Source organism: Sabethes cyaneus, chromosome 2, assembly GCF_943734655.1.
Source record: "Sabethes cyaneus chromosome 2, idSabCyanKW18_F2, whole genome shotgun sequence".
Classification (NCBI taxonomy): domain Eukaryota; kingdom Metazoa; phylum Arthropoda; class Insecta; order Diptera; family Culicidae; genus Sabethes; species Sabethes cyaneus.
The window spans coordinates 27,501,332-27,526,070 of NC_071354.1; the positions used below are offsets into that span (position 1 = coordinate 27,501,332).

The 24,739-nt window shown below is 39.4% G+C and overlaps 1 protein-coding gene across 2 annotated transcripts in view; it reads right to left on the reverse strand.

Moving 5' to 3' along the window:
- Window positions 1-592: 592 nt before the first annotated feature.
- LOC128734941 (unconventional myosin IC) overlaps window positions 593-24,739 on the reverse strand; it is an 88,813-nt gene continuing 64,666 nt past the window's right edge. Inside the window, exons 3-11 of one of the 2 annotated variants that reach the window (XR_008411998.1) lie at window positions 21,673-21,823; window positions 21,206-21,321; window positions 13,182-13,644; window positions 12,912-13,118; window positions 11,115-12,851; window positions 10,750-11,060; window positions 10,580-10,679; window positions 755-876; window positions 593-665 (exon numbers count right to left, since the gene is read on the reverse strand). Coding sequence is in view for 1 of the 2 variants with exons in the window: in XM_053829358.1 (XP_053685333.1) it covers window positions 862-876; window positions 10,580-10,679; window positions 10,750-11,060; window positions 11,115-12,851; window positions 12,912-13,118; window positions 13,182-13,644; window positions 21,206-21,321; window positions 21,673-21,798 (3,075 nt within the window). In the remaining variant the exon portion in view is untranslated. The other variant, XM_053829358.1, reaches the window with a different exon arrangement.

Below are 24,739 nucleotides of genomic sequence, written 5' to 3' on the forward strand. Positions count from 1 at the left end.
GTGCGACGCCTTTTGTCTAGGTTCATAGTTTTCTGCGAGGGTTGCTTCTGCCTGTTTCATTTTTTGGGTGAAATTTATAGATATTGAAAATATCGATTTCCGCTACAGGATACCGAAAGAGCCTTAGGAGCAATGTATCATTGTTTGACTCGTGCGCACTGTTCCCGGGGTTTAAATTTTTCAACAATACGGTAGGCAAATCACGTGGCGGAGGCTTGAACCTCAAAAAAAAAGGGTTCAAGATCAAACGAGGGGACGTTACATTGTTTAGCTCTTTTTTTGTCATTATTATTTGTAACTAACAAGCTTTGCGTGTTGCGTACTGCGCGTTGAGTAAATAAGATTTAATGAATATTTGCTTTTAACGGGACGACGGGATTAGAAGATTAAAAATTAAAATGTACTGGCTATCTGAATAGTTTTTTTGCATTCTTTGTGTGTTTGTTCATAAAGGTGCATGTTTATTGGTAAGCTTTGCTTTTGTTTTAAAAATACATTAAAATGTTGTTAAACACTAGTAAATATTGTAGAAGATTTTGAAAAATAAGTTTTATTACAGCTTCTATCACCTAATGGCACTTGGTAGCTACTTGTTGAAGGCCACAATTCTAACGTGAAATTTGTGTGCTTTGAACCTTTCCGCAATGTGTCGCCGTCATTATGCACTTAAAAAACGAGACCAAAAGTCAGTTGTGTTGGCCGATGTGTACCTACAGCTTTAGTTGAATTGCAGATTGAAAATCGTGTGGCTTACCAGGTAACTTAGTTACTAGATTGAACTGTGTGTGCACTCAAATGGTGTGCTTTCCTTAAGCCACAACGATCGATTTTTTGTTGATGTCCAATCAGCATGCAGGGCGGTTATTGGCCAGCAATCTAGAAGTAGTGATATAGTATTCGTTAGTTTAAATTTTTATGTTACAATTAGATTAGATACAATTTGACATAAATGGAACGAAACATCCATAAATAATTTTCATGTCCGAAAAGAAACAGTACTGTACTGCCATCTTTTGGGAGAAAATAAGCGTTCAATTGCTCGTGGTTATTTTTGTTTTTATCAACTCAAACCGTTAATTTGCTTGTGAAATTGTACCAAATACTTTATTATATTTGATTTCCTTTTGGGCCTGTCGGGAGATGGCAGCGAAGAATATATAACACCTCTGTTGCTGTATTGTAATTGTCATAAACATTGTAAGCTTGAAAAAAGTCTTATTTTGTTCTAACGTTGCTAGAGCAACTAATTTCAAATCGTTTCCCTAAATTTCGTCTGGGTTACTTTGACCTCACAACATTGATGTCAGGTACTCAAGAGAGCCGACTGCCATTTCAAAAGCAACCCGGCAGCTCGGTTTTATATCCAAAATCGAATAGGATTTTAATGATCCATACTGTTTAAAAGCTTTGTATTGCTCGCTGGTGAGACCGATTTATTTAGCATTCAATTATTATTTGACCATAAACATGTTTGTTGGATATGTGATATGTAAAATATTATTTGTAGTTTGTAATTTGTACATATTTAAGAGAAGATGGTGGGGTTTTCATGCCCACAATAAGATGGCTTCTATTCGCGTTGTCGAACGTAAGCTGCTGCCACCTCCAAAAGTTTACTGTAGGAGTGAAGCGGAATAGGAATTTCTTAAAGAGCGCAAGAGATTGAAACAATTTGACAGATTTTCATCCACACGTACATACGGGCATTGCTATGAGGGTGCAAGAGATTGTTTAATGCCGTCAACGCGAATTTGACTTATCCCCATTCAAAGATCAAAGATCTATATTGATGAACCAAATGCCAACTTTGGGTTCTGCTATTCTGTAAGGTTTTATATTACTATTCTGGGCAGATCGGTAAATAGAACAGTTGCTTGATGTATATTTGAAATTTCAAATATTTTTGCAAATATTTAAAAAATTGTTATGATATGTTTAACGAGAGAGATAAAAATTTAACTCAATCGGTACTTGACTTGAGACCCATGGAAGTCTAACGATGGCTCTGTTTGCTCCATAGTTTGTCCTTTAAAATGGCACTTCTAGGAACATACTGCTACGAAGAGCACGGAATTGAACTCCTAGATTGATGCGGTTGAGGAGCCATTAACAGTCTTAACAGTCAGTCCTCGCCATCAGGAGATCCCAAGTAACCAGTAAGCTCTAAACACTAGTGCTTGGACAACATTGTATAAGCAAACAGAACGATGATTAAAAGCATATTTTTCTCTATATACTTCTGTAGAACTCACATAATGCTAAAAAGGCGAAATAGCGGGTAGTTAAAATGCTACGCCACAAGCATCCAATAAACATTATCAGTGTTTGTTTGAGGCTTAAACGAAACGTCATTTTGTCTACATTATCGACGTATCGAAAAAGTATCGACGGCATATCGTTTGCTTGTTATGGTAAATAAAAATAGATTCAGCCGGGATTTAAAGAAACAAGCGATTTTTTTTTTGTTGCATCTCAAGGGGAGCAGGATAAACAGAACCATTTTTTGAAATGCTGAATAATCTTACCGCCTAGACAGGGGCTCGAACCAGGAGTTAGTCATGCAACCTCATTCGTTTCCTTGCACCTTTGCTATCTAAACCATAGCAGATGTGATTGAGTGAGTAGAAATTAGTCGTATTTAAATCTTGGTGATATTGCCTCTCATATCATAGCTACTTGTCCTGCATTACCAATAGGGTAGAAAAAGACGGCATTCGTTAGGTGGAAGAGGGCACGAATAGTGGCCGTAGAATAGCAAAATAAGAAGTCAAGTACAAGCCGTTTATCAACACTTACGGCTCATTTTAATGCAATTGACTAAATGCATTATATTGTTACGTTATATGCGCAGATATTACTTTCTTTAATGCTGATTTACGTTAATGCTTCTATGCATCAAAAATGTTAATACACGTTTTAAAAGCATTAAGATTGCTAATATACAAAAGTTTGGCATTTGGGATGCGGAATTATTTTCAATATACGGTTTTAGATTAATGCTTATGGTTACTTGGGATCAGCTATAAGAATTGCTTGGCACAGATTTCTTCTGATTGCAAGGGCGTCTAATGAAATTACCATCAGGGGCACTTCAAATCTCGGTAGGTGGAGCTGCTTGTTCCATGATAGGTGACAAAGGGCGAATCGAATCTGCGTTATATTTTCTGTATTCGATCAACGCCGTTAAGATAATGTGGATAGCAAACCGCAGAGCAATATTCCAACATTGAATAACTAGCGCAATACAAATTCTTCAAGCAATATACTGCCGCTACTTACATAACAGTCCCATTTTCTATGGAGTTTCCTATATAGAGACTGTTATGTGAGTAGCGACAGTATATACCGTGAATTTTTGGCCATCCTCGTAAATGACGGAAATAATGCGCTGTTTGAGGTGAGATATCAGTCAAGGACTTCTAGATCCTTGATGCCAGATTTTCTATTAAGCAGTTCACAGTCATCAGATGATCGCTTCTTTCTAGAGAACGACAAAATTGAACAATTGCTAGCATTGAGTACCATTCTATTTTCGTCTCGCCATTCTAAAAAGCTATCCAGTTGTTGTTGCAGGAACATGACGTCTTCTATTTTTTGATTTAAAAATTAGATGAGATCTCAAAAAAATAAGATCATCAGCAAAGGATAGTCTGGGTCCGTGTAGCGAAAAGTTCACGACATTGAAATATAACAAAGAGATGAGCGGGCCAAGATAGCTGCCTTGCGGTATACCGGACGTAACAATAAACTTGCTGAATATAGATTCTCCGATTTCAACAGCTAGATGTCAATCAGACACGTAAAACTTCAGCGAACGTCACTAGGTCTTATCTTGTCGAGCTTGGCAGTCGCGAATTCGTGATATAACTTATCAAAAGTAGCAAAAAGATTGGTGTTGATTGCATCCGTTTGGATGTGCACTGACATCCCGAGCAGGGTTTTAGAGCAAATTGAAAACAAAATTTGATATCTTGATGTAACGGATTTTGAATACTCGGTGTGATTTCATTTTGGTCGACTTAGCGGTTAAAATATCAAAATTGATTGCAAAAATTCCACGCCGTGAAATTAAATTGAATACTACTTTTGCTATCAAAAATATCAAACGGAATACTAATCTTGCTGTTACACAATATTAATAAGAAAGCAGAATTAGTTATCATTTTACTATCATATCATCACCATTTTGCTATCATCATTTAATTTAAACCAACCATTTTACTAGAAAAAAATTTAAGTGAGTATAAATTAATTTAAATATTGAAGATTTATTTACATCATATATAGAATCTACCAACACATTTTCTTTCAATAAAAATGAAAGCAAAATGATAACAAAGTCTGATACATCATAAGTGCCATTTTGAGTTGGTAACAAAACATGTTTTCTATTTGATATCAACAGCAGAATATGTAATAATTTTGATATACTTTTGTTGTCAATCCTTGCTCGGGATGGCATCCGTAGCGTAAGGGGATTTGTCGCAGTTGATCGACGTGAATCAATTTTGAGAATCGTCGATGGATTGTTTGCAGTAATAGCAAATTGATCTCAACTATTCGACTTTTTCGAATAGCTGGATGCCCCAGTTCAGACAGCGATACACCGATGTCTCTTATATCCCCTTTGCTGTGTACTGGAAACTTAACATCGAGAAAATGACTGTAAACAGAGATAAATTAAAAATATACCGAAGAAGAGCAAGCAAATTTGCGGTGGAATTCTTGAGAATAGCCGGGATTTTGTCTCGTCCAACACAACTCTCATTAATAACATTCAGCAAAAGCCGGAAAGCGGGGCAGTGTTAGCGATCAAGGAGATTTATCACTAGTAACGGGTGACAACTAAACTTTTGGAATTTTTTGAGGCCCCTATACTCCACAACAAACGAGCTCAGAGAGAAATGAGAGTATGTATGTGTTAGCTCTCTCTCCTCTTTTTGTCCATATTTTTTGTTTTGTTTTGCTTAAAATGACGTCGAAACAAGAAGCATTTCGGGAGCGCGTTGTACACTTCTACGAACTGCCACAAAAATCTCGGCAAAAAGTATACGGTACACGCTATGTCTGAAGGCACTTATTATTTAACTTACATGTACCTCAGATTTCTCTTCACAGGATGTTAGTATTAATCAAAACAATTAATTTAGAGCAGGGCTTAAAATATTCTATCTTGGGTTTTTTGAAAAATTCAATTTTCAAGGTTATTTAGGGGTCATTCCCTCTCAAGTGATCATATCCGTTGTAGTTGTCCACATCCGATTTCAACCAAATTTGGTTTAATTGCTTATTCCGAACCCACCTTCATTTTCCCAAAGTTTTGTACGGGTTGATCAATCCCCCTTGCAGTGACGCTTCTCCATTTTTCCCAGATTTTCGAAAATACTCATTTTTCACTGCATGTCACTGCAAGGGGGATTGTTCAATCCATACAAAACTTAGAGAAATTAAATGTGGGGTCGGAATAGGCAATTATACCGAATTTGGTTAAAATCGGAGGTGGTCGATTACAACGAATATGATCTCTTGACCCCTAAATAACCTTGAAAATTGAATTTGTCAAAAAAACCAAGATAGAATATTTTAAGACCTTCTCTAAATTAATTGTTTTGATTAATACTAACATCCTGTGAAGAAAAATCTGAGGTGCATGTGAGTTAACTAATAAGTACCTTCGGACATAGCGTGCGGTACAATATTTAAAAAGCAAATATGTTGCGGCTTCGACTGTTTTCAATATCCTAAGATGCCCAACAACTATTCGCAAGCAAGGTAGTGGAAGACCAGCCAAAATTTTGGACACAGAAGGACATCGTTCTTTTTCTCGTTTCTTCAACAAAGGGCTGGTTTGGCTAGTAATTAAGATGCACCAGACGAATGTTTGAAGAAAATTTTGATCCCGTTTCTACTAAAACATCATGCAGATGGACGATACTTGTTTTGGCCGGATAGATCATCATCGCATTACGCCAAAAACACAATCGTTCCTGAATACCCATTCGATCCCATTGTTCCCAAAAACCACGACCCCGAAAAATCTGTCTCAGTGCGCCCAATCGAAGATTTCTTCAGAATTTTGAGTTCCTTGGTGTACAAAAATAACTAGCGAACCACGAATTGCAAACAGTTGATTGGTAGAGCAAGAGATGCATTCGCAAAGTAGGCATGACGGCTGTACAGCGCTCCTGTTTCGACGTCAAACGAAAGCTTCGCCGAACAGCCGATTACGGACCGTTTTCAAATCTACACTAATTTTTTCAACAATGGATAATGTATCTATAATTTCGGTAGATCAGATCTTCTTCATGTATCTTTGTCTTTTTTTGACAGCCTGAGAAAAAAATTCCAAAATTTTAGTTTTCACCCGTTAAACTTCTCAGGAAAAAGCTCACAATTTCCAGCTGCATTCGTTCCCGTTTGGTCTGCAAACTTCATTACAGACGGCAAACCGTTTCCTTTGCTAGTTGACGTATCTCCAGAATAATTCAGGTCTGTATTCAGTTCAATCTGTACATCACGCGAGTAATTCGCATAGCAACGTTGGCTCACGTACGCTTATATGCATTGTTTACTATTTTCTCAAGCACTATTTTTACAACGTGGGCCTTAACACGTCGGTGAACAGCACTCGACCGTCGTAAGATCTGGAATGTTGCTTTTTCAATTTGGCAAACTTCGTTCCAGTCTCCACAGTTCGAATATTTGGCATGCCTTGCAAGGCTCCGTAAGAAAAATAACATTGAACGATTCGACTGAACAGACAAGAAAGTATTCGGCAAAGGACATGCCGCTAACATTCTGATAACACAGTTAAAAGTTGTTAGAGCAAGATCTGCTGTAAGATGGAATTGATGCAGACCGTGCCAATGACTGCATATCACGATATTTGCCTGAGAAGCAGTACTTCGCATTTCACGGACGCGACTTCAATATTGAATGATACAAAACGTCCCAAACGCCATTGGGTATTTTTGCTCGAAAATTTGGCTAGAAATAGTTCAGAGTGTATTGTTTACGCTGTCAGTTTTTCGAACATTTGAAAAATGGCATCACCCGAAAAGCAACGTTGCAAATTGCTTTTGCGCAAGCACCTGGAAAATCCTCAACTATCTTTTTGGGACATCAGAAAACAACTTGAGTGAGTTATGTCTTATGTGGTTACACGTTACTACGAAACTCTGAGCATCGAACGGTAGGAGAAATGCGGTCAAAATAGATGTTGTATTAGTGATCAGAATCACAAACGTGTCGTGGAAGCGTTTAAGGAGAATCCCAATGCTTCGGACAGGGAAGTTGAATCTGTCCAATTTGTTCAGAGAGCCAAGGAACGGGAGGGACTGCATACGTACAAAGGGCAGAAGGCTTTGGATTGTGACGAACGGCAAAATGTGGTGGGAAAGTCACGGGCCCAGAAACTGTACACCCAGGAGTACGCCGTTCGGGACTACCGGAACTGTAAACGAGCCGATCTACCTCAAGGAGTATCTACACTGTAGTAGAAGCGTCTGCTTCCTCTGTAGAAGCAACACGAGGGCCCTACGATCCTCTGGCCGGATTTAGCTTCATGCTACTATTCAAAGGATGTCCTGGAGTGGTATGAAGTCAACGGGATTGCTTTCATACCCAAGGACATAACGCACTAGAATGACGGCCCATCGAAACATACTGGGCTATTATGAAACAGGCACTACGGAAGCATCCCAAGGAGGTCAAATCTGAGGAAGAGTTTCCATACAGAAGAAGCTGCAGCCAGATGTTGTACAGAACCTTATGAGTGGAGTTAAGCGTAAGGTGCAAGCATACGGTTATGGTATTGAAGTTGAATGAAATAAATATGCCAAAAGCTTGCTAATGGGTTATATTTTATTGACTGAAAGTTAGAAAAGGATCGGTCAATCAGGTAATTTTCGACAGCGTTTCCGTGATGCAATTTGATGCGGGACACCCTCGATTAACAAATTCAGAATCATAATTAAGACTTAATAACGCGCGCACAAGTTGACATTTAATCATTTATCATCATTTAAGACAGACGTACAGTTCTTTTCATAAAGAAGTACTTATAAAAATGAATCGTTCACAATTATTATTCTGCGAATATATCCCCTCCAAAATAGTACGTTTAAGCTGATTTTGCGTATCGAATACGATTTTATTGGATACATAAAAAGCCTTGGGCTTAAACGTCTCGGTCTCGACGACTGACTTGTTTGTTGGATCCATATCGGTACTTAATTCGCATTTGTACCCTTAATATAGATATGAAAATGTTAGCTGGGTTGGCACTTCGACATGATCAGAACTATTGAGGAATGTATAATGCTTCTAAAGTAATAGGTCTCTGTAAGAACGACGCCATCGAACGATTTGTCTGACAGACATGTTTGCCTAATATGTCCAACGCCGGATGACCGACGTCATCCACAAGTCAAATGAAAGGATCAATTCACAAAACACGGCAAATGACGCGTTTGAAGGCAACCACTTGCCCGATACATTTTTTACATCTCATATTTGAAACGGCAGTGGACACTCTTGAAATGGTAGTTATCTTTGTAAACAGTGATTTTCGCATTCCGGACGTAGATGTCGCTTTCTGTCGAATTGAAACGATAGCAGGAGATTCAGTCAACAGTTAATGCCTTAAGAACTGAGCAAGAAATTTTAGATTTACACAACTAAGATTCGATTGAAAATCGTACCGGTATTCACCTTCGGTAATTAGACAACCCGCGTGTTGCCAAGAACTATGCGCGCGTACTGGAAGAAGCTCTACCTTCTTCTGTGAAGCTAGATGATGCTTGGACCCTCGAAAACGAATGGAACAGAATACACTCGACCTTCAACCGCGGTGCTAGGTGAAGAAACATCGAGTGCAGGAAATGATTTGGTTTGATTGGGAATGCTGCCAACAAGCGATGGAGAGGAAAAAAGGCTTGGAAAAACAATCTAAGCATTACCACGAGACGGAATATGGTCAGGTATCTAGGAGCATGGAATCAGTTGACCACGATTCTGAGCAGGAAAAAGCACCAGAAGGAGGACAGGGATCGTGAAGAGCAAGAATGACTATTCCGGGCTAATGAGACGCGCAAGTTCTATGAGAAGGTGAACCAATCTCGTAAAGGATACACACTGAAGCCTGCCTGATTACAAAGCACGCGGTTACCGTGCTGGCTCCCGATTCCGAAGAGATCAGGCGAGAAATTGATCCGCTGAAGAATAATAGAACTACCGGGAAGAATCGACTCCCAGCAGAACTCTACAAAAATGGCCAAGAACCGCTAGCAATGGCACTTCACTGGATAATTTCAAGAATTTGGGAGGAGGAGAAACTACCAGAGAAGTGGATGGAACGTGTGGTTTGTCCCATCTGCGAATAGGCCGTATGGCTCAATTGCTGATATAACCGCGGCATTACGCTGAACAACGTTGCCTACAATATGCTCTCTCAGATTTTATTACGTCGTCTTTCGCCAACAGAAAGAGAATTCGCAGGGTAGTATTCGGCAGGTTTTATGGGCCCCCTGCTACTGCCGCTCATATTTTTCACTCTCCAACAAATCCTCCATAAATGTGGGAAGTGCAACGTGCCCACTAATCGTATTTTCGTGGATTTCAGGGCAGCATATGATACAGTCGAGCGCGGGCAGCTATGGCAGTTAATGTACAATTAAAGCTACCCTGGAGCGGGTGATGTGGTCCGTTCCGCCTTGGAATGGCAATTTGCAATGCAAGACTAAAAACGGAGGCTAGGAGTATTAGGATACAAATCAATGCGTCGAAAACCAAATATATGGTAGGAAGAGACTCCAGAGGAAACAACGACAACAATACCAGTGAGGAAATCCAACGACGCATTCAAGCTGAAAGTCGACCCTACTTTTCGCTCTGCAGAACGCTTCGATCGCAGAGCATACGCCGCAGCACAAATCTGAAGAAGTCAAAATCAGACCGGTAGTTCTTTAGAACTTGAGACTATAGTAACTTTGCTTACGGAAGGCATACGTGCACTTGCCGTATTCGAACGAAAGGTGTTGGAAACTGTTTTTGGCGGAGTACAAACGGAAAGCGGAGAGTAGCGCAGTCATATGAATCACGATCTACATACATTGCTTGGACAGATTCCCATCGTACACCCGACGAAAGTTGGGAGACTGCGGTGGGCCGGTCACGACGCCAGGATGCCATGACAAATTTATGCTGCTACAAGTAAGTTAGTACTATAAGTACTATCCATGGTTTTTCAGAAGTTATCACTTATGTTCTTTGTTTGAAGCCAAGAACAATCGAAATGAATGGTTCTTATCCCTAGAAAAGGTCAACGACCATCAATCAAAATGTGGAACATTTTATTTCAAATTTTGAAACCGAGAGTCAATATTTTAATTCGCTTTTAATTGCTTTAATTAATTAATTTGCTTTTAATAACTTTAGTTTTGCGAATTCATATAAGATAAATGTGAGCATGAACAACTCCTAACAATGACGATTTCTTCAGGGGTGTATGAAAAGAAACTGAGAAGCTATTGAGAGGTGATAAACTAATGCAAGAATCAAAATGCAAATTAATACTCACAACCAATAGATTTCCACTTTTTGCCTTCGTAATGCTGGGCTGTGGTCCAGTCTGGATCTCAATCACACCGGTCTTACCTCTGACTAGATTGTGCGAAAGGCTAAAAAAAGGAAATATTGTTTAAATATGCCAAATCTTGAAACACAGTTTTTTTCAGTAGAGTAACATACGATCCCGTCTCGACGATGTTGACGATGTTTCGATTTCCGGCCACATCTAAAATCCAGATGCAGCACTCGATGATGTCCGGCACGTCCAGAATCAAATCGCCCTTGTCTTTTTTGAGCTCCAGCGGAATCCGTATCAGCATAATGCCGTCCCGTTCGCTGGTAATACAAAAATCGATCTTGTCCAGCGGAAGGCGGTGCTTCTGCTTGTAGGTCTTACCGTCCAGCAGGTAGACGGCTTTGTCCGAGAGCAGGAAGAATCGATCGCGCGGTTTGTAACCGTGTCGATCGTACTTGATTACCGGAGTGGAATACTGAAAAACGTTTAAAATTAAAGTCAAAACCATGGTTTTAACGGAAAGACTTACGTGCAGTTTCTCATTTGCCATCTGTGTCACCACAAAGTTGCTGATCGGTGTCGCGTGCATCTTCGATATCCGATCGTCCACGAACCATGGTCCGACACTTTCCGGATAGTTCTTCTTCTTGCCCTTGAACATGGATTGGGACAAAAGCTTCAGCTCGAATTGTTTTTTCTTCTCCGGTGAGAGGCTCAAGCGATAGATTCGTGCCAGATGCAATTTGTGGAGCCGTCGTAGAATGGTAGAGGCGTCCTGACAGTGCTTCGGTGCCGGTCCCCAGGTGTGGTTCATGAAGGAAGTGGGCAATTTCTTGGACAGCTTGTTCAACCAGTGCCGCTTGGTGTGCTCGATAAATGATTTATTGCACTCGTTAGGTTCTTCGTGCCGAGTGATGAATCCCTTGATGAAGAATCGTATTTTATCGGCTGCGATTCGGCGACGTTTGCGTTCTTGAATTGCCAGGAACCGGCGGATGTACTTTTGGCAGACAATAATCTTAGCGTAGGTTGCTAGATAAATCTGTCTCTGACGACGACCCTTCCAGCGGGCCTGAATGATGGATGCCAAATAGTGTTTCTTTGCCTGGAATGCATCTTCGGTGTCGAACAAAGTCTTCGGCAAACGAATGAAGATTTTTGTTTTTCCCATTCGATAGTCGTCGCGATCGAAGCCTAGTTCACATGCCAATATCTGGACGCCTTCCTTCGCCGGTCCATGGTAGTGCGGCCAGGTTTGCTTGCTAAGGCATTTGTACCGCTGGAGGAACAGTTCGTAGGTTCGTCGGTAAGCGAATCCGGCTCGACGAACTCTCAGATTCTCCATCAATCCAAGATACTTAACTTGATGACGGATCAACTCAACATCGAATCTACCGTGAGTTTGATAGTCGTTTGGCTTGATGCATCGAATGTAGGACGGTTCTTTACACATCAGGATGTCCATCAAGTTGTTTAGTGAATTCTTGAACTGCGTCACAGCCGTATCAGGTCGTTTCTTGTTCGATATTTCCGACGATGGGAAACAGGTCTTGATGATGTTGTTCTTGCAGCCGGACATGGCTTCCTTTAAGTCTCTGAAAAGCAAATCGTTGTTTTTGTCCAAGAAACCATGAACGTTGTACGTTACATCACCGGCATAGTGAACCAGTCGGAATTCGTCTCGTCCCAGCGTTTTCTGAACGGTAGTAGACGCCCTGCTATGGCAAATGTAATGAGCATGATCACCCAAATTGTTGTTCATTTTCACCAAGAAGCTCATGTCAGTCGGATCTCCTGGACGGAGACATTCTTCATCCATCAGTGCTATAATGCCCTTGTGCTTTTCTTCTATCAGATTACAAATGACTTTGTTGTCAAAGTATTCAACCGGCTCCCACTCAATGCCCTCCCTCAGATATTCTTCCTGTTCCTGCTTTAAGGTCAATTCAATGAACAACTGCTGTAGTTTCTCGTTACAGAAATTGATGCAAAACTGTTCGAAACTATTTTTCTTGAAAATTTCAAATCCGTAGATGTCCAAAATGCCCATGACGCTGTTCTTTTTGACAATGTACTCCGAATGTAGGGAAGTATTTATCCGAGACACCAACCAGCTGAACAGTCGGTCATAGACCGCTTTTGCTAAAGCGTCCCGAGCATAGATTGCCATGTCTCGATTGAGTGGACTGGTGACGACGTCGTCCCGAGCTTCAATCGTTCGATTGGTGAATGCGTTTCGCAACTGTTCCACTTCACAACCGAGAAGCTGAATTAAAAATAACTGTTGTTAAACTACTGTTGAAAAATAAATTATAGTTTTTCTTACCTTAGCGATAGCAGTTACGGATTCGGGTTTCAAAATCTTGGCTTTTCCTTCTTCCTCGGTAAAACCCACGTTACCCATGTGCAAAACACTGGCCACAATTTCCAAAATCAGGTTTTGTTCTTCAACCGGAATTTCAATCACGGTCATTGCCTTCTGCACTTGCCGGAAATGGTCAGCGTCTTTGATATTCGAATCATTTCCATTTGCCTAAAATATGGAAGAATATGCTAATGAATTCAATTCCCTGCCTTTTGCGGTAACATCACAAACCCCATCCGTCAAGTAATAGTACGTATCCAAATTCCGCTTCAAATGCAAGTCCTGCAACTGTTTATCATCCGCTCCGGCCAGCAGCTGGTAGAAAATGTGGAAATTACGCTCGCCACCGCTCTGATGAACCACCCTACTCTTCTCCAGCAGGTAGTTCAAAATGTTACCGCCTTCGGGCGCCCCGGTAAAGTCGAACTGCACATCCATGTACTTCCCGAATCGGGACGAATTGTCATTCCGGTTGGTTTTGGCATTGCCAAACGCTTCCAGCACCGGATTACTCTGCAGCAGCTTGTCCTTGACGCCTTCGACCCGATTGGTGTGCCCGGTAGCGGCGGCAATGAACTGCAGTACCTTCTTCGATGCTTCCGTCTTGCCCGAACCGCTCTCGCCCGAGATGAGGATGCACTGGCCCCGGTTTTCCTCGGTCAGTGAACGGTACGCGTTGTCACTCAGTGCGAACCTGTGTGTGTGCCAGAGCAAACCGGCAGGAAAGATAGATGAGATGAGAATTTTATTTATAGGCGAAACACGCTTCTACTTCGAAATTAGTAGCCGCGCACTATTAGTCGCGTGATGATGGACAGCAGTTGTTGATGCGGCGGTGCGGCGGCCGAAAACTCGACCGTCGTAAATCATTTAAATTGACTTGCACATTGGACACGGCTGAGCGGGATTGCGAAGTTGCCGGTTTGAGAGGGAACGACTGAGACTTTTAATTAGGAAAATCGGGAAATGAAAATTCGTTTGGACCATGCAAATGGAAATGCATGACACACAACTACCTTTTTTGGTTCATATGTTTCCGTTTTCAAGAAAAACGAAAGTGAGAAATTATTACCATAGCATTGCAATCCGATAATGTATCTGATAATTGGTTATAATTGACTCAGGAATCAAAAACAAGCAATCTTTCTGAATTTTCTTTCTCAGTTTTCTAGCAATTAATTATTACTTGCCTTGGAATCGGCAACTTTTTGATTTTTCTCAGGCAAGTTGCACTAACTTGATTCGATTAACGTCGGTTTCGACCCTAGTCTCGAGAGTTCGAGAAGTAGGTCGAGAATCCGAAAGAAAGATCGAGAGACCGAAAGCTAGGTAGGAAACTCAAATAACAATTCTAATGCCGCTTAGCTTTTTTTGAATTTTATAAAGGTTTTATTGCGGTATTAATGATTACCTCTGGTTTTATGATGGTGTTGCGCAATACCAAGTTGATACAAGTCAAAAACTGCTTAAAACTAGCCATAAACTCAGAATATAAATGCTTATGAAGCAAATTGATTGTGATTGCTTATATTACCACGGTAAACCTAGTTGGTTGTGACTCACCTCTTATCAGTTTATAACTTACTAAAAATGGGGTGTAGTAATACAATATGGCGCACCAATCAAAGTTGGTCTTATTGCGGTTGCTTGTCAAACCACGACTATTGCGAAACAAAAATTGTAAATTGCACGTTAATTTGCGCTATTCATCATTCCAATATGCACGATAAAATTTAATGCGCATATGCTGAACAACTACGGAAACTACTGAAAATTATTTATTCTTTCGGTTATTTTATTATGGTCGCTATAGATCAAATCGATCAGGATGATTTGACAGTAAAACTTTCAGTTCTCTGCTCACGGCTTTAGCCTTTTCCGCAGCAAGCTTTATGCTTTATAACTTAGCCGAACAAAGCGAAGGCTTTGTTAAATTATGGCGGTTGCCGTTAAGCAGCGGAAAGTAGAATCGATTTTATTGCTGCTTTCAGCTGAGCGTGATAAGCCCACTTGAATTTATGGCCTGACTCTTCAAGAGGTTATAAAAACCTTCTGAAGAGTGGGTTCATTAGTAGAAAAGCAGTTTTATAGCGACCATCAGAAGGTTCTAGTGGAGCTCATAGGTTGCTTAGCGGTTTTATGAAATGCGTCGTAAAACCACTAGAGCAACGTAATAAAACTTAAAAGATAAAGAGAGAATGAAGAAATTTGAAGAACGATCGAGAGAAAGGTTAAGAGACCGATAGATCGCGAGAAAGATCGAGCGGAAAGTTGCGAGAAAGATTCAGAGAAAGTTCGAAATATTGAGCGAAAACTCGACAGATAGAGAAAAAACTAGAGTTTGAGAGAAAGGACGGGATTAAGAGAACGAATGAGAGATCGATTTAAAAAATATCAAGAGCTAAGTAGAAAGTTTGAGAGTAAGATCGAAAGAACGATGGATACTATCAAAAAGAGAAAGATCACACAATCCAGAGATCGAATTTCAGGGAATGACTAGAGGGGAAAATCGCAAAAAAGATACAAAGGAAAATCGAGCGTCCAAGCATTCCATCTTTCGCACACATGCGCTCCCCTGGTGACGGTTATTGTTTGTAATATGATTGCCCTTTGCTTCTACTACCGACAAGATAGACGATTATCGACTGCATTGTTGTAGAAGCTAACAGTCTGGTGCCTATCGGAGGATGTGTGCAAAAGATGGAATGCTTGGACTGGTAGGGACAAAACTAAATCTGAGACTAATTAATACATGGGTGTGGTATAGTTTAAATGCGTAAAGCACTCGAGTACTAATCGAGAAATTGTGGGTTGGAGTCCCACTGCCACAAACTAACCCAATATTTTTAGCCGCAGATCGAAATTTTCCCAGTATTCGGTCTAACATTTTTCGCACCAAACGCTCTTCTGCTTTAATCAAAATAAGGTTTGATAGATTGAGAAGTCGAGACATGGAGAGATAAGTCAGGATTGAGAGAATAATCGAGAGATCGAGCGAAAGATCGAAATAAAACTCGATAGCTCTAGAGAAAGCTTGAGAGTTCGAGAGGAAGATTAAGAGAACGCTCTCGACCGTTCGTTCGAGAGAACTAAAGAACAATCGAGATAACGAAAGAAAGAGCAGATCGAGAAAATGATTGAGGAGAAGATCAAAAGGTAAAATCGTGAGAAAGGTACAGAAGGAAATCGAACGAAAGATCGAGGAAAGGTTGAAAGCAAATGGTCGAGAAACCGAAAGAAAGATCGAGAGACTGAGAAAAAGATCAAAAGACCAATAGAAAAGTCGGAAAGGAAAAAAGAACGAAAGAACGATCGAGAGATTGAAAGAAATCGAGAGGTTGAAAAAGAGATCAAGAGGGGGAAAATGGCTGGAAAAATCCAGAGGAAGTTCGAAAGAATGATCGAGATAAAGGTTGAGAGATCGAGGAAAAAGTCTAGAGATTGATAGAAACGTCGGGATTAAGACCACACTTGAGAGATCGATTAGACGATTGAGAAAATGTCGAGAGATCTGGAGAAAGATTGAGAGTTTGAGAGGAAGATCAAAAGCACGAATGATCACGAGAATGATCAAGATATCAAAAGAAATCATGGAAAGATCAGAAGATCGAAAAATCCAGAGGAAGATTGAAAAAAAGTTTAGGACATAGAGAGATAGGTCGGAATTGAGAGAATGATCTAGAGATCGAGAGGTAGACCGAAACAAAAGTCGAGAGCTCTAGAGAAAAGTTGAGAACTCGTGAGGAAGTTCAAGAGAACGCTTTCGACCGTTCGTTCGAGAGAATTCAAAAACAATCGAGATAAAAAAGAAAGCTCATAAGATCTAGGGGAAGATCAAGAGGGAAAATCGTGAAAGAGTTCCACAAGGCAATCGAACGAAAGACCGACAGAAAGGTTGAAAGATCGAGCAAATGGTTGAAAACCCGAAAGAATAATTGAGAGACTGAAAAAAAGGTCGAGAGGCTAATAGAAAATACGGAAAGGAAAAGAGAATGAGAGAACGATCAAGAGATTGAAAGAAATCAAGAGAAAGATCAGGAGATCTACAGATCGAGAGAAAAATCAAGAGATCGAAAGAAAGACTAAGAGAGGAAAATTGCGAGAAAGATCCAGAGGAAATTCGAAAGTAAGATCGAGAAGAAGGTTGAGAGATCGAGTAAAAAGTCTAGAGATTGAGAGAAACGTCGCAATTAAGACAACAATTTGGGGATCGAGTAAATGATTGAAAAAAATTCGAGAGATCTAGAGAAAGATCGAGAGCTTGAGAGAAAGATCTAAAGCACAAAAAACGATTGATATATCGAAAGTAAGTTTAATGGAAGGATCAGAAGATCGAACGATCCAGAGAAAGATCGAGGGGAAAATTTTGATGAAGATCCAGGGGAAGACCGAAATAAAGATTATGAGAAAGCTTGAAAGATCGAGCGAATGGTAAAAAAGAGTCGAGAGTCTGAGATAAAAGTTAGAAAGGAAAAGAGAACGAGAGAACAATCGAGAGATTGAAAAAATATCGAGAGAAAGATTGAAAGATCGAGGGAAAGATGAACAGGCTGATAGATCGAAAAGGGAAAATCGCGAGAAAGATCCAGAAGAAGTTTGAAAGAAAAGTTTAGAGAGAAAAAATATCGAGAGATGAAAAAAAAGTCGAAACGTCGAGAAATAGGTTGGGATTGCGAGAACGATCGTGTGAAAGATCGAAATAAAGGCCAATAGATCTAGAGAAAAATTGAAAGATCGAGAGCCCGAGAGAAATGTCACAAACCGATAGAAAATTTGAGGGAAAGATTAGAAGATTGAGGAGAAGATTTAAATCGTGAGAAAGATTTAGGAGATCGACAAAAAGATTGAGAGAAAGGTTGGAAGATCGAGCAAATGGTTGACAAATCGAAAGAAAGATCGACAGACTGAGAGGAAGGCTGAAAGACGGAGAGAAGGGTCGGGAGACCAACAGAAAGAAAATCATGAGACCGAGAGAAAGACCGAAATGAGAAAATCGCGAGAAAGATCCAGATCAAGATGGAAAAAAGATTGAGATCGAGAAAAAAAGTCAAAATATCGAGAAATAGATAGGGATTAAGAGAACGATCGAGAGATCGAGAGACAGATCAAAATAAAGGTTGTGAAATCTAGAAAAGAACCAAGTGAAAAATCGAGATAATGACAAAAGTAAGTTTGAAAGATTGAGCGAAAAGTCAAGAAACCGAAAGAAAGGTCGAGAGACCGATAGAAAGGCCGGAAAGCAAAGAGAACAAGGGAACGATCGAGAGATTTTAAGAAAGATCGAGAAAAAGGTTGAGAGATAGAAGGAAAGGTCGAGAAATCGAGAAAAAAGTGAAGAGATCGAGCGATAGGTCGGGATTGAGAGAGCGATCGAGAAATCGAAATAAAGGTCGAGAGATCTAGAGAAAGGTCAAGAGAACGATCGAAATAATGAGACCACGAGAAATATGAAGAGATCGAGACACAGACAAAAGTTCGAGAGAAGGATTAGAAGATCGAGAGATCAAGTGAAAGATTGAGGGAAAGACTAATAGTGAAAAATCGTGAGAAAGATCCAGAGAAAGATGGAAAGAAAGATCGAGCGAAAGGTCGAGAAACCGAAAGTATGGTCGAGAGATAGAGAAAAAGGTCGAGAGACTGATAGACAGGTCGGAAAGCAAAGAGTACAAGGGGACGATCTAGAGAAAAGTTGAGAGATAGAGAGAAGTCGAAAGATCGAGAAAAAAGTTAAGAGATCGAGCGATAGGTCGGGATTGAGAGAGCGATCGAGAAATCGAAATAAAGGTCGAAAGATCTAGAGAAAGGTAGATAGAACGATCGAAATAGCGAGACCAAAAGTCTTTGACCAAAAGATATTGAGAGATAGATCGAAAGATCGAGAGAAACTTTAAAGGATCGATTGAAAGATTTAGGGACCAAAGACCAGGAGGGAAAAATCGTGAAAAAGATACAGAGAAAGATGGAAAGAAAGGTCGAAATAAATGTTGAGAGATCGAGACAAAAAGGCAAGAGATCTAGCGATAAGTCGGGAAAACGATCGAAAAGATGTCGAGAGATCTATAGAAAGGTTGAGAGTTCGAATGGAATATCGAGAGAGCGGTCGAGAGATCGAGATAATAAACGAAAGATCGAGAGGAAGATTAAGAGGAAGATTGAGAGATCAAGAGAGAAATCGAAAAATCGAGAAAAAGATCATAAGATCGCGACAAAAATCGAGGGGATCTTCGAGGGGAGGGAAAAATCATGAGAAAAATCGAAAGAAAAATGGAGAGAAATGTTGAGAGATCAAGAAGCCGAAAGAAAAATCAAGAGACCGATAGAAATGTCTGAAAGGAATAGAGAACGAGAAAACGTTCGAGAAATGGAGAGAACGATCCAAAGATCCCAGCTAGCACCAACTCGTAAATTAATGTACGAAAACTATCGTAAATATCACTTAATAAATTTGAAATCATAACTAATGCTTGATAAAGTGGGCCCAAGTTGATTTTCTCTCGTAAATAATGACAATAACTGGCATACCTACGATTATCAGCACAAAATCGTATAGCATTACGAAGCGAGTCGCGCTTAATCGGATATTATCGTTATTTATATACGGTACTTATATAGTCGTAATGCTTATAGCTATTCCAAATCACGTATATCGCGTCCAAAATAGCACGGATATGCCAATTTTGCGCATCAAATACGGTTTATTAGCATTTATATCTGTACGTAATACTGATTTTTATCTTTTATATACATATGCAAATGCTAACTGGGGAGATCGGGAGATGGAGGGAACTGCACTGAAGAAGAGAAACAATAATCGAAATACTCATTTCTGTGAAATATTTATGTAAGAAATAATTTGTGAATAATTATTTTTTCTAATTTTTGTCTCGATCTTTTGATATTTGACTTTTTTTAATACACCTGGAAAACCAGGAAAAGCCAGCAAATTTAATTCTTGTTGGATAATCGACACTCTGGTCTACCGGTAGAGCTTTTTAAACACGTCCGAGAAATGCTGAAAACGACTCTACACTGAGTTATTTCCATGATTTGGGGAGAGAAGATGCTACAAGAGGAATGGATGGAAGGAGTTTTTGTCCCATCTACTAAAAAAGTGATCAGATCGACTACTGCAACTATCGCTGCATAATATTGATAAACGCCGCCTATAAACCACTCCCCTGCTATACTGGCTGTCACCGCACCGCAGCAAAAGGCTTTGTAGAAAATTATCAGGCGGGCTTCATGGGAACTCGTGCCATTACGGACCATTAATTTTACCACACAACAGATCTTACAAAAATGTCGGGAATAAAACGTGCCAACGTATCACATCTTTATCAACTTTAAAGCAACATACGATACAGTCTATCGAGAGCAGCTATAGCAGATAGACAGACAAACTGATGTGACTGTTCAGAGCTACATTGGATTGAGTAATGTATTTCGTGCGCAACTCGGGGACGCTTTCGAATTGTTTCGCATACTTTTCATTTTCCTGTTATTTTCCTACGAGGAAGAGATACCGAAGGAGTGAAATCGAGAAATCCAGAGAGAGTAATCGAGAGAGAAAAAGAAGAACGTTGAGAGAGACAGAGAGATCGACAGATGGAAAAAGATGGAGAATTCGAAAACACTATTAGTAGATTGAACAAACCCACTGCGTTTTACACTACTAAACCGCGCAAGCAGATATTGAAGAGTTAATAGATCTGTCCCACCAATATCGGATCTAATGATTCTAGTGATATCTAGTGATCGAAAATAGGATGCCAAAGATTTAAATTACAAATGGATCTTTAATAGGCTGGCACGATGACAGCGCAAGAGACTGGACTTCAAATGCCGTCAAGCAAGGTCAATATTAAGCCAAAATTATTTAAATTCTGCCGCACTAACTCTCCGCAATCGTGCAAAATGAGAGCAAGGCTCTATCAATCATAGAATTTATGGACCTATTAACGAAAATTAAAAAACTTATTGTAAATTCCACTCGTAAATTGACCTTTTTCGATTACTGTGTATAATTTTTCTCCCGTGATTTGTATTTAAAATTGTACCCAAAAAAATTTAGGATAAAATACTTTGTTGATAAACTCTGTTATAAACTTCGATTGATTCGTTAAATGCGTAACGAAAAGTAATTGTTCTTTCTATCCGTTTCGAGCTATCATCTTTCAGGGAATATTGTCCGTCAACAACTGCCTTCCATTTTCTTTTAAACGCTTCATGGTTCTATACGGTGCGCTCATACTTACACATGCGGTGGAGCTTCGAAAAAGTGTCGCTTCCGGTACTCTTTGACATCCTCCTCCGTGTAGATGGGCAATTCCTTGTACGGATTGACGGATATCAATACGTGGCCAATGTAGGTCTATATGTTAGCGCCACCACCGACATGAACCGGGAACGAAAATGAAAATAAAAATAAAAAATTAAAACAACAGACACAACATCGTTTAGCAACCGAGAACCTATCGTCGGTCGTAATTTAACCCAGTTCGCATGCAACTGTATCCGGCGGCTCTAGACGACGAACAAAAGGGATTAAGGTATCAAATGGCCAGGCCAGTGTGTGTCGCTGACCTTTCGCTTGACTGTGTCGCTATTGTGCGTTTTAAGTATGTCTGTAACCGTCACCTTTGCTGTGCCTTCGTCACTGTCACACACCAGAACAGCTGCAGAGTCATATTTAGTCATATTAAATGGAAACTATTTAACTTACGTAAATCAAATTTTCCTGAAAGCGCTTCTTCAGATTGTCGATAAAAGCGTCTTCGCTCTGGTAGTCTTCGAGTAGGACCTGATCCTGAAGTCCTACCCGGTCTCGATCATGAAGTCCTCGCTCCATGTTGTTGGGTAATTTTGGCGAGTTTCTGAAAAAAAAAAGAGTTAAGTGAAGCGAAACGGTTAGTTCGAAATCACAATGTATGAATTATATGAAAATTTATTGATCTTTCCCTATAAACCCATATATGAAAAAGGCAATAAATAAATTTACGATCGGTGTAAAACACTCGTTATCTATGTTTTATTGCCAGGAATTATATTGTTGGTAAAACAATTTCTTCAAATCGTGCAACCCGACAGCGGCGTCTAAGACGGTGGTCACGTGTGTGGAACTTCAGTGGAATTTATGTGTTCTGTCCTGAACTAGTAAGTAAGTAAATCTGTTTGATGTATCAACGATTAAGCACAAAAACTTGTACCGGTTTATTGGCTAGCTGTTAAGTACAAGATCCACGAGCCATTTGATCCTGGTGCGCTTGCTGCAAACTAACAAACCATAACCATAAAGCTTGGTTTCTCGGCGGATGGTTGCAGTTGAACCACTCGATATGTACCTAGCCAACGTTTACGACCTACCGCAAAACAATGTGCACCTGCCTCGTGTCCCCTCGTCCGTCCGTCCTGCAGTCAGTTAGTTAGTCCGTAACTTGGAGCACCGCACAAGCAAATGCCTAATAATTGTAATGTGATGAAACTGGGCAATGTCGTAAATCGGCTTAGTTTGCGAAAATGAGTTTATTGTGCCGCAGCCGTGTACCGAACAACCGTTTATGATAAGCAATGCCCATTAGCTGTCAAATTACAGGGGTTTTTTTTCTTTTCTTTTTCGATTTTTATGCACAAAACTTGCAAGAGTATGTACATATGCTTCTGCAATGTTTCGCAATTGAACTACGCGAATGCTGTTGGGAAATTATGTTTACAAGTGTCTTCGGAACACTTGAATTTGTGAGTTTTGGAAATAAATTGTCATACATCATTTTATTTAAAAATAGGATATTTCTTGGTAGATTCTATACCAGAAACCGATAAAAATCAGAAAACGATTTTTTCCCTGAAAATTATAGTTCAAAAAAACAGAAACTGCGGAATATAAAAAAAATTTTATACAATGAACTAACGTCCTCCAAAAAAAAATAGCTATTTTGTGTTGTTTAGAACACTATAAATCTCTTGATAGAGCATTTTTCCCCTAGTAATAATTGAGTATCATAATCAGTACCCAGTTAGCAATTTCCTGGCGTTAAATCGCCATCCAATGTTTCTATCAAAATATATAGCACAGTAAACTTAATTTAAATTTTTGCTTAATTTTAAAGTTATTTCACTGTCTAGTATAGTTTTTTCACCAAAACCTCCATCAACTTACGTCATTTTTAAGACTGATTCGAACCTTACTATTGTTTCAACTATCACCAAACCACACATATATTCGAAAATGAAATTCCAACATACTATCTTATCCAAACTAAAAAGTAAACCCACTTTTATCACAATTCAACTTCTAGACTTTGTTTTGTACGTCTTACTCATAGAACTTCCGACCGAACTAACAAGCTAATCAACTCATGTCGAAATCAACGAAAACCATCTGTATCGCCGGAGTCGTTCTTGAGAACAATACCAAATGTCAATCTTGTTTTTATCTGGAATGTGCGAAATTTGCCGCCTGCACATGGGAGTAATCCCCCCGAAATGATTGGAATATGTCTAACTTTTTGTTTTTAATTTTTATTTCACTAAGCAAAGTATTTAGTTTTAAAAGATGTGATTGTTATTTTCTTCAAGATTTGCTGTTTCGTTTCCATCGTCTAACACAAGTTAATGAAAAGTATTGAATGCCAGAAACATAATAGATGTAATTAATTTGCTTTATTTTTAAAGACATAATCAAAAGAGTTCTACTTAAAAACAAAAACAAATCAAAACGTAGTATCATGAAAATGCAATATCATTCTTTGCTCAATCCAAATATAACCACAAGTGCTCTTTGCTTTCAGCAGGCTTGAAGATAAACAGCAGCCGCAATAATGGAGCGAAGTAAATTCGCACACTGTATCAGTAGTAGTCGATAGGATGGATTGCCTTCTATTTCTGGTGGTAAGTAACAGTTGAGTGTGATAATAGAATTATACCACAATTACACGTACGTCGATACTGAACAACAGTTCAGTGGAGTATGTCATTTAGATACTTATTGCAGCGATCTGGACATTAAAAAATGGCAATTTTAACTTTGAATTCCGACTTCAGTATCATCTTGAATTTAAATCCGTTAAATTATTCTACTAATTAAACGTTTGGCCATACTTTTACAAATACCTACAAGTGTTGCGGTTACTCAGTCACTTCACAGTTGTACATTTATCATCCTTTTTATTATTTTATTAGTGTATAAGTTCTTCGGCAAAGTTATAGAAAATATAATAACAAGTAGCTTTGCTGAAGACATGAAATTTCTATCTTCCTCAGGTGCAAAGTTATAGAGCCTTTTCTTTAGAAATTTCTTAAAATAATTTTTCATTCCTTTTATAAACTACATTTTATAAAAAATTTTGCAGAAGGCAACAAACCTCTTTCCTCGCCAAGTTATCGCATAATTTCACATACTAACAAGGTAGACTGGGGCAAGTGGAACTTATCCATCCGCCAATTATTAGAGTACCGTACTATCAAACTTTCTGTGTTCATACCGTTGGCCCATGATGAAGTCCAGGTCCAAAATATAGTACAGATCCAGAATCTGGTCCAAAATCTGGTTGATGGTTTGAAAACTGATCAAAAAGCTGTGGCCCGTAATCTACTCCACAACCAAGATTTAGCCTCAAAAATCTGATCAAAAATGTGGTCCAAAATCTGGTTTATAACCTGGTCCAGCTCCAGAATTTGGTCATAATTTGATCCAATCCAATCTGGTCCGAGTTCTGATAAAAAAGTGGACCAAAATGAGGTCCAGGTCCAGAATTTGGTGTAAGTTTTTTTCATTCATTTTATAAACTACA